This window comes from Cryptomeria japonica, chromosome 9, assembly GCF_030272615.1.
Source record: "Cryptomeria japonica chromosome 9, Sugi_1.0, whole genome shotgun sequence".
In the NCBI taxonomy this organism is placed as follows: domain Eukaryota; kingdom Viridiplantae; phylum Streptophyta; class Pinopsida; order Cupressales; family Cupressaceae; genus Cryptomeria; species Cryptomeria japonica.
Window position 1 is genome coordinate 86,949,570 of NC_081413.1, and position 10,724 is coordinate 86,960,293.

At 35.2% G+C, this 10,724-nt stretch overlaps 1 protein-coding gene across 1 annotated transcript; it reads left to right on the forward strand.

Moving 5' to 3' along the window:
* Positions 1-9,796: 9,796 nt before the first annotated feature.
* LOC131053056 (SKP1-like protein 11) lies at positions 9,797-10,358 on the forward strand. The gene is made up of 2 exons (XM_057987657.2): positions 9,797-9,961; positions 10,182-10,358. Exons 1-2 carry the CDS (start codon positions 9,797-9,799, stop codon positions 10,356-10,358), a joined length of 342 nt encoding a protein of 113 aa, XP_057843640.2.
* Positions 10,359-10,724: the final 366 nt, after the last annotated feature.

A 10,724-nucleotide genomic window follows, 5' to 3' on the forward strand; every position in this document is an offset into this window, starting at 1 on the left:
GAAAATTATTTGTTTAGTGGTTTAAAACAAAATTTGCAATTTCATACATCCTTTTTAAGATATTATGAAATAATTTAGAAAAGGAATACATGAAATAATTTCAATTTCATATATCCATTTTAACATATGCATAATCATCATCATGCCGAGGAAACGACCAAAAAATGTAACACCGGAAGAGCGTGAAGCTAAGAATGCAAAAAAAAGAGAAGGAAGGAAGCAACTTCGTGAACAAAGGAAATTGAATACCATAGAAGAAGAGGTGTCAATTGAAGAGGTGCCAATTGAAGAGGAACATGAAATATCCATCCAATCTAAGAGAGAGAAAAAATTGGCCACACAAAGGCAATGGATGCAAAACCTTCGTGCAATGAGACAATTGAATCCTAAGGTTGAGAGCATGTCTACCATAATTCAAGTTGAAGGCACCCCATCTCTTACATCTCAAGTTGAAGGCACACCATCTCTTATTGGCACACCGTTGGTGTCTACAACATCTCATATTGAATGCACTCCCTCTATGACATTTGACGTTGCAAGTACTTCACAACTGACATCAAGTATTGGAGCTACACCATCTTGTACACCTCAATTTCGAGGTATGTCATCATTTTCATCTTCAGTTGAAGGTATGCCACCTATCCCTAATGTTGTTGACATTCCTAATCTTGAGATAACTCAAAGTTTGAGAACACCTCCTAGAGTTTTGCATAGAAAGCCTAAGTATTTGATTGATATTGATGCTAATGCTTTGAAACCAATGGTTGACAAGTTTCCGAAGCGTACTTGTCAAAGACATGCTAACCGGATATGGAAAATATTTTTTGAGCCTTTAAATGAGACAGGAAGATGTCAACTATTTGTTGAAATGATGAGAAATCTGAAATTTAGGCCTATAATGAAGATTCTTGGGCTAAGAACATCGATTGAATCAAGCGACAAATCTATTGTGAAGAATCTGATGAATGCATATGATACTGTTGGTTCTAACTCATGCACAAAAGATAGTAACGCCACACGACGTGTCATTATATCAACAATTGTAAGCACTCAAACTAAGAAAGCTCGCCTCCTTAGAAAGACAAGTATACAATTGAAGATAAGTAGACAAACTCTAATGAGAGCTTTGGGAAGGCAACAAAGAGCGGAGGATCCATATAACAATGAGTTATGGGCATTTTCTGGTAGATTACCACGGAAAGATAAAGCAATTGTTGAAGCCTTGAGATCCCTAATTGAAGATTTTTGGAAGAATAACACAAGGGTCTCTCCAAATCAAAGAGATGTTGTAAGAAGGAGGATTGGTAGTAAAATCTGTGATCCACATCTGAAACATTTTTTGGATATGACTCAAACATAATTTTTTGCCAAGTTTCAACGTATGTATCCTCAAATAAAAATTAGTCAAAGGTTCTTTGAAATGGTAAAGCCTTTTTATGTCAAAATAAATCACACACGCACAACTTGTTGTTGTAGAGTACATATTGAATTTTCTAACCATTATGATGTTTATCAACACATATGTATAGATTTGCATGCTAACAATGTTTTGCAGGAATGCAACATAAATGGTCCACCGACATCTTCAAGGGAATTCATATCTAGCATCTTATGTGAAAGAGTAGATGGTCAAGTATATTACAATAAGTGTTGCTTGGATGGCACATGTGTTGATTGTGGTGGATTGTGACATTTACAAATTTGTCAACATATGGATATTGGACAAGAAATTGGTAATGAATTAGTAGAATTTGGAAAATATAAGACAGTGGCCTACATGCTAAAAGATGGAAAAGAAGCAAAAAGGTGTGAATTGGTTAGTGAGAAGATTCCAGTGTATCAGTTTATGGGCATCTTTCATGAGAATATAGTGTATGAGTATGCAAGGCATAACCATCAAGCTCGTTGGTTGGACTCACAATTTAAGCTATACAAGGACACATTTCCACTTCATACAATCATTTCAATTGTTGACTTTGCAGAGAACTACACACTACAACTGCAGAGCGAGGTGCAATCACAATATTACAACTCCACACAAGTTGCCATATTTGTGCATATAACATTCATTCATGCACATGACAGTATGGAAGAGGATAAGAAGATATTGAGGGAGTATCATTTTTACATCAGTGATGATCGCTCACACTCTACAGAGTTTGTGTAAGGTTGTTTTCAGATATTCTACGATGATTTAGCTAGCTGAGGCATATCATTTCGTCAACATATCATATGGTTAGATAATTGTGCATCACAATTTAAGAACTCTCGGATGTTTTATTGGTTGAGTAGGATGCATAAGTTGACTGCTATTCAACATATGTGGAATTTCTCTAAGGCTGGGCATGGAAAAGGGGAGCATGATGGTGCAGGAGCATGCATTAAAAGAGCTTTAGCATGAGAAGAGTTAAAGTACAAAGGGAATGCAAACTTGAAAGATGCAAAATCAATTGTTCAATGGTGCAATGGTACAATTGGTCCAGGTAATCAAGGTAAGTCTTTAGTTCGCAGATTTTTTTGGTTGGTAGATGATACTAACATTGCAAAATTAGAAGATTGTTGTACATTGACAGGATCGAGTGAGCTACACTCTTTCAAAATCTCTAATTCAGGTTCATGGACTATCCATATGCAGTGGATGACATGTTATTGTTCTTCATGTAGAGATGGTGCCTATAATGATTGTGAGTCAAAGGAGTGGGTGGACGAATGGTGTATGAGACCTCTAATCCCACTTGAGACATACCAACCTCCGAGTGCACTACAACTCACACAGATGGAATCATTAATTGACTTTGACCATGTGTCAGATTTAGTCCAACCAGGTAAATTATCCACATGCAATTTTTTGTACTTTAATATTTTACCTTAGTTGTTTGTTGAATTCTTCTCACTTTATCATTGCAGGGCATGTTTATGCAATAATTGCAACTGAAGACAATGAAGAAGGAACATATTATTACCTGTGTCGTTGTGTGGATGCAAAAAAGAAATTGGATCACCCTGTGGTAGATGGAGAAAATATTGACTACCCCACAGGATTAGTAGTTGTTACTGGTACATGGTTTAGAAGGTACCCAGTGAAGAAATCTAACTTGTGGTTGTTCGAGGACTTTGAGACACATAGGAAGATTCTTCATTATTCTAACCTTGTTGTAGCTTCAAATGTTCATTTGATCAGATATGGGGGTAGACCACTAAACAAGAACCTATGGAAGGTTCGTGAGTCTGACCATGAGGCCATACTAGACACGATAAAGAGTAAAGCAGATCCAGATGGTTCATTGGATTAAATGTAAATGTAAAAAATTGTAATATCAATCTTATTTGGATATGTGTACATGACTTGTATTTTTTACTACTCGAGGCATTGTAATATAAAAAATTATGTTTTTGTCTTGTTTTGTGTGATTTTATGTAAATAATGTCATTTTGGACCATTAGAGATCACATGGGATCATTTCGTGAAGTATACCCTGTTAATATGGTAAAAGATGTAAAAAACGCTCATTTGTTGTCAATCACTCAAAGTGTGAAAAATTGTCAAAATTCGGCATGGTTTTTCTCGATGTTAGTGACATGTAAGAATGATCCGTCTGATCTTGCGGGGTCGTGTTATGGCACTCAAAAAAATCCTCTCTCGATTTGGGTAGACTCGGATCCAGTTGCTCGTGGCGACTCTTTCTTGATCACAACAAAAAGCGACAAATGAGTTCAATGAAAAGTTGCACAATGCCCCATCTTTCAATCCGCTCGTCGTGGCACCGAACCGTCAGCTCGTACGCATTGGGGTGGTTGGGTTTATGCTAGGAATGCCTTCTTTTTTCTCTCCAACTCGCCCGATCATTGCGGGCCACACCCTAGCAGCCAAATCGTCCAAGTGCTCAAATTGCTCAAAATTGTCAATATTCGGCATCACGTTTCTCCATGCCCATTAATCATAAGAATGATCCATCTAATCCTACGGGGTCATGTTATGGCACTCTAAAAAATCCTCTCTCGGTTTGGGTAGACTCGGATCCACTTGCTCGTGGCGACTCTTTCTCGGTCGCGACAAAAAGCGACAGATGAGTTCAATGAAAAGTTGCACAATGCCCCATATTTCATTCCGCTCATCGCGGCACCGAACCGTCAGCTTGTACACATTGAGGTGGCCGGTTTTACGCTTGGAATGCCTTGTTTTTTCTCTCCAACTCGCCTGATCGTTGCGGGCCACACCCTAGCAGCCAAATCGCCCAAGTGCTCAAATTGCTCAAAGTTGTCAATATTCGGCATCGCGTTTCTCTGTGCCTGTTAATCATAAGAATGATCCGTCTAATCCTACGGGGTCGTGTTATGGCACTCTAAAAAACCCTCTCTCGGTTTGGGTAGACTCGGATCCAGTTGCTCGTGGCGACTCTTTCTCGGTCGCGACAAAAAGTGATAGATGAGTTCAATGAAAAGTTGCACAATGCCCCATCTTTCAATCCGCTCGTCGTGACACTGAACCGTAAGCTCGTACACATCGGGGTGGCTGGGTTTACGCTAGGAATGCCTTCTTTTTTCTCTCCAACTTGCCCGATCGTTGCGGGCCACACCCTAGCAGCCAAATCGCCCAAGTGCTCAAATTGCTCAAAGTTGTCAATATTCAGCATCGCGTTTTTCCGTGCCCGTTAATCATAAGAATGATCCATCTGATCCTGCGGAGTCATGTTGCGGCACTGAACCGTCAGCTCATACACATCGAGGTGGCTTGTGTCTTGGATTACAAACACATATTTAGGTTCAAAGCTTAAGTAATAATAAACTTTGTGCAATTATTCATCTAATCATTTGTATTGCAATTATGGATAACCATGATAAATAATTTGCATTAACCAAAAAGCTACAAATCCATGCAACATTGTATACCGTTAAAACTATCAAATATATCCAATACAAACAAATAGGCTTGCCAAAAGCCATATGGACTTAGAATTTCACATATTCATAAAACAAAACATATGTTCAAAATTGCTATAAAGGCATACAACATGATATCCAATAAAGTCAAATAGGGGCTTGCCATAAGCCATATGGACATAGAATGTCACATATTCGTAATACAAAACATATGTTCGAATTTTCCATATAGGCATACAACATGGTATCTAATAAAGTCAAATAGGAGCTTGCCAAAAGCCATATGGCAATAGAATGTCACATATTCGTAATACAAAACATATGTTCGAATTTTCCATATAGGCATACAACATGGTATCTAATAAAGTCAAATAGGAGCTTGCCAAAAGCCATATGGCAATAGAATGTCACATATTCATAATACAAAACATATGTTCAAAATTGCCATATAGGCATACAACATAGGACCCTATTCTATTCATTTCTCTCTAGGGGAAGGAAATAGATCACGAGATATCTTTGCCTGTTAAGGGGATGGAGATGTATATGATGCAGGTGTCTTTCGAGTACGTCCACTCGACCTCCTCTCCAAACTTTTTTGTAACTCCACCTGATACAATGAAAAGAATGATGTTAGCATATACAAAAATTGAATTTTAGAATGACATATAATAGAATAGTCACTTACCGCATACAAATAATCATGATGTTCATCCACAACAGGTGCACGTTCATGATCTGGAGTGACAAGCCCCTCCTATAAGCATCACAATATAAATTAAACTAAATACAAGTGTCGTTAAAATTTTCAATAACATATTATTAAGATAACAAATGTAATGCTAAATTTACTAAATTTACAAATATGTCTCATACTTCTGTTAAAGGAGTTGAACTTTCTACTACTGCAGCAACACCGCACTCCATTGACATGCGGACAGCAGGAGGAGTCTCTGAATTCAATATCTGAAAATTAAACAAAGTATATTGATTAATCGCCAAAACTATCTATATTATTTAATAACAACATTAAAGATAAATTGTTTACCTGGGTGAAAGATTGTCTATTTGACCTAATAGGTTTTCTTATGTACCTATGGGGTGTCTAGGGATTGTAGGAGGTTCTTGATGTGCTTCTTCTTCAATATGGTCTTCATGAGGAGCTGATTGATGTGCTTCTTCTTCAATATGGTCTTCATGGGGAGGTGATTGAGTGTTTTCAACATTTTCTTGTCTAATCTCATTTCCTGATAATGAAAATAAATTTAAATCAATAAACCTAGTTTAATCTTCAAATTAATAAAAAAAATGACAATAAGAAAATAAAAATACATACCTCTTCGATGGCATGGCGGCATTTTGATGAAAGATGGACAACTTAGTGCTCAATTTCAAGCTTTTACAAAGGGTGAGCGCAAGAAAATAGCACCCAAAAATGCCAAAACGTGGGTTTGGAATGCAGAAATGAGGAGCAAGGTTTTTTTGTTGTTTACAATGCACATATGCCTTATAAGGTGCATGCCTTATAAGGCATGCACACTATAGGGCATGTGCCCTATAGTGCGTGTGCCTTATGCGCTTTTTAAATTTTTTTTGAAGTGTGGCACCTTTTTGGTACCACAACTTTGTGCATATACCCAAATCCTAACAAGCATTCTTGTTTGCATGTGGTCACAAGGGCAATAACATCATCAAAGTATTTTACCATCCAACCATGAAGCTTACACTTTCTTAGTTTCCATCCTCAAAAGAACTCTTAACCTTACATGGAGGGCCTAGCAACTAAAATTGGCAAGTAAGATGAAATTTGGTGCAACATGATATATCTAACATTCTACATGCATAATAGAATGCTAATGTATCTATATCATGATATGGTAGAGAGAAATAAAAAAAATCAAATGGTAAATATTTAGTATTGATTAACAAGATTTGGCCAAAGCATATTTTCAAGACAATTAATGACAAGTAGATTAATAGTAGAAATGTACCCTCCTTTGTTTCTCCACTTTCAACACCTACCCAAGCTTCAACTTAATAATAAAGAAAATCTAACTCAAATACACACATCCTTCCACAAATATGAATTTTTTAAATCTTTTTAATAAGATAATAAGTTTCGATGTAGATCAAGACATTGAAACTATGATACACACAAAGTTATTTACAATATAACTCAAGAGATGATAAGTGATCAAGTTCTACTAGAGAGTAACACGGATAAAAAACACATTCCAATTTATAATATAGTAGAAATAATATAAATATTTGACTCTAATGTTGTTTAACACAAACAAATATTTCTATGTAAGAAATTATACTCGTTTATGTAACACATTGCATCAAGAGTCAAACTTAAAATATGGTATTCACAATATGAAAACTCTACAATACTTTCAACAATTCAATCTATACAATTTAATAAAATATTATTGGTTTCATACCTAGACTTATTTACCAAGTATTCAAAATATTATCAATCCAACAAAAAGACATGAATATCAGTTCAATTATAGATATTCGATGAACTATTTATTACATAATATTTAATTAAAAAACATGAGTCATTAATAGCATCTTAATGGGATTGAAATGGTTAATCACCATATTACTGAACCATTCAAAAACATGAAGTAAGAATTTATATTTCTAAGATCACACAATAATTTTTAAAAGATCTCTTGTCCCACATGTATTTTGATGGCTAACAAGTGATATGAATTAAGTTAGACTAACATAGCAACAATAGTGTAAAACCTTTACAAACCAAGAGTTCAAAAAAGTCCATTGATAAGTCATTCAAGAAGTCACCCTACCTATTCTCTTATCATTATTATTATGTAACAAGTTAAAGTTTCTCACCAATTACACATACTTTAAAAAGATTATCTAAGAAATACTAGAAAATAAGACTAAGAACGATAATTAATATCCTTATCAATACACATATCTCATTGCAAACTTTATCACTACCTAATCTATGGAAAAATTCACCAATAAATCAATGACAATAACATAATTTAAGCAATACTAAAAATTGAAACTAAAAACAAAAATTAATATCCTCATCAAAACACATATCTTACTGCAAACCTTATCTTTACCTAATCTATTGGAAAATTCACCAATCAATCAATGAACAATGACATAAGAATTAACAAGATAAACTATTATCTATTTCATTATTCAATATTAATTCTTTATTATTAAAAAAATAAATAAATAAATTTAAAAAAATGCTCAAGCTCTTTATTGATGGTGAATATACTTAAAGACATAATCGAAATTACCAACTTATTGAATGAAGAAGATTATAACAGAAATTAAACAATGGGACGAATATCTGCATTGATTAGTCTCTATTCTTAGCACCTATCACATAATAATGAAATGAACTTTACAGTAATGCCTTTAATTGACTTGAGATAGATTCTCCATGCATTTCAATTTTAGCAGAAGACTAGCAGACTGATAGACCGAGCGTGTCGAAGAGTTTTCCAAATGCATATATGTGATAAAAAATAGCTTTAGATCTCTCATCTTAATGTAAAGATAAGTTTGGACATCATGAAAATACTTAAACTAATGTCAGGTATCATAGGAAAGCAATGAATAGTCATTATGAACTAAATGGATTAAAAGATAAGACTTAAAAGAGGTTCTCTTGTAGTTTGAATTCATCAGTGGAATCAAATTTTACGACTGATATTTCATATATTTTAGGAGAGAGGATCTAATAGTTGAGCATCTTAACTTCCCATTTCTCAAAATCTTACGTGAAAATTTCAAATTATTGTCATTTTTTTACATCAGCTTACTTGGCAAGTCTCATGTTTATAACTAAGGTTTCAGGACCACATCATCAAATATGATGCCACATCAGCATGCTTTTTGTCCAGTGTCCAAAACAGCCAAAAAAAAAAGAGGATATTTGTACAAAAGGGAGACCAATACTTGTGCAGCTGATGTGGCATCACATGATTCGTTTATTTTTAGATTTAAGGGATACATTTCATTTAACTATGAGTAGTCATTATCAGCAATAACAACTTTAAAGTCACAAATATTGGGACAATGTTGTCAAAACTCTTAGACATTAAATAACAAATGCTATTAAATCCATTGGAACACTCAACTACTAGATCCTTTCCCTTAACTTTACAATACTTGTACTAAATGCCTAGCCTATTCACTCTAAAATTGAGTAAAGACATGGAATAAAAGAATGAAAGATAGATGTTTGGTCACTACATCTCTAGATCTAATAGACATCCATACATGATAAGCAATAAAGAATTTCAAAGATTCAAAGTATTTGATAGGGCAAACACAATGGATTAATAAGAAGTGTGAAATTTCCACAATGCTTGGTTGGTTTTGGTCTTTATCCCTTGTCACAGCGGCACTTATATTCTAAAATTTGTAATTATTCTCATTTTTCTTCTCTCCCTTCCGTCCCTCCATCTAGCCATTCTTTTCTGTGCCCTAATCTTAAATATGCCTTCATATCACCTCATGTTGGGAGCATGGCGATCAATGTTTTATTCCTCCTCCATCTTATTCCCTGAATATGCAGCTTTATGAAAGACATTAATAGTGCTACCTCTCCCATTTTGGGGAAAACAGACCTTTCTACTTACTTGAATGTTCTAACATTGAATTTGAGTCTCTTAACCAAAACTTAGAGTGAGGCGTCGTAACTTTTCAACTTTAATCATGGCCGACCAACCAGGGTGGCAAAGAAAACTAGCCGTCGCTAAGTGCCTCACTATTTGTGATCTATCAAGTTTATTCCATCTCTGAATTTCCGTTTTCATCTGTAAATTGAGAAAAAAAACAAAAAACAGATCGGTCCACATTGTGTGCTATTAAATACCCATTTCCACAGAATCCATTTCAAGAGTTAAGAAGCAGAATGGCTGAGCAAAGGAAGGTGAGAGTAAGGAGTTCAGAGAATCAAGTGGTTGAAGTTGAGAAGGCTGTGGCTTTTCAGTCGGGCATTATAAAAGATGTTGTAGATTTCGCAGGCATTGAGGCCATCATACCTTTGGATGGAGTTGAGGGTTCAATTCTTGCCGAGGTCTTTCAATACTGCAAATACCATGTCGATTCCCACCATTATTTCTCAACGGATGATGTGGAAAACTGGGGAAAAGAGTTTGTGGATGTTGATCGTGATACATTGCTTCTTCTTCTTCATCTATCATTTCACTTTTTGTTTCATCTAACTATTGTACAGTACGGTTTAAAACACAACATTTCTTATAAGAAATGAAGTTTTTTTCTGTCTTCATGTGCAGGCTGCCAATTACCTGGGCATAAAGAATCTTGTGGAGTTAACATGCTGTGAAGGTATTGGAGGTTGGATGATAGGAAAAAGTGTTGAGGAGATTCTCGAGGCATTTCATATCGTAAATGATTATAGCCCTGAGGAGGAGGAAGCACTGGGGAGTGAAGCTTCATGGGCATTTGATTGAAGCAGAGGGAAATACAGATTAGGTTTATATTTTTTCAGAATCAGATTTGGCTCAGACATTTCATTCATTACTAGTAATAACAAGCTTAGTGTCATTTTTTCTGTTATGAAAAAAAATTATTCATTAGCTTAAACATATCAATTGTGTGTGCCTCTGTCTGTGTGTGTGTCTGTGTGTCTCTATGTCAATTTTGTGAAGGTTGCATCATTGAATAGGATTTGTTCAATGCGACAAGTGTGGTGTCTCAACAAACGTTTTTAAAAGCTTTTATTAATATTATGATGAAAACTGTAAAGTCTGCATTTTTTACTACAAAATGTTGGCATTAGGGAAAGTATATCAGTAGTAGTTATAGTTAATTTTGTG

Excerpts from the sequence above, each read along its gene's own strand:
- LOC131053056 (XM_057987657.2), top strand. The coding sequence starts at position 9,797 with ATGGCTGAGCAAAGGAAGGTGAGAGTAAGGAGTTCAGAGAATCAAGTG. Across the intron at positions 9,962-10,181 it reads AGGGTTCAATTCTTGCCGAG|GCTGCCAATTACCTGGGCAT; the intron begins GTCTTTCAATAC and ends CTTCATGTGCAG.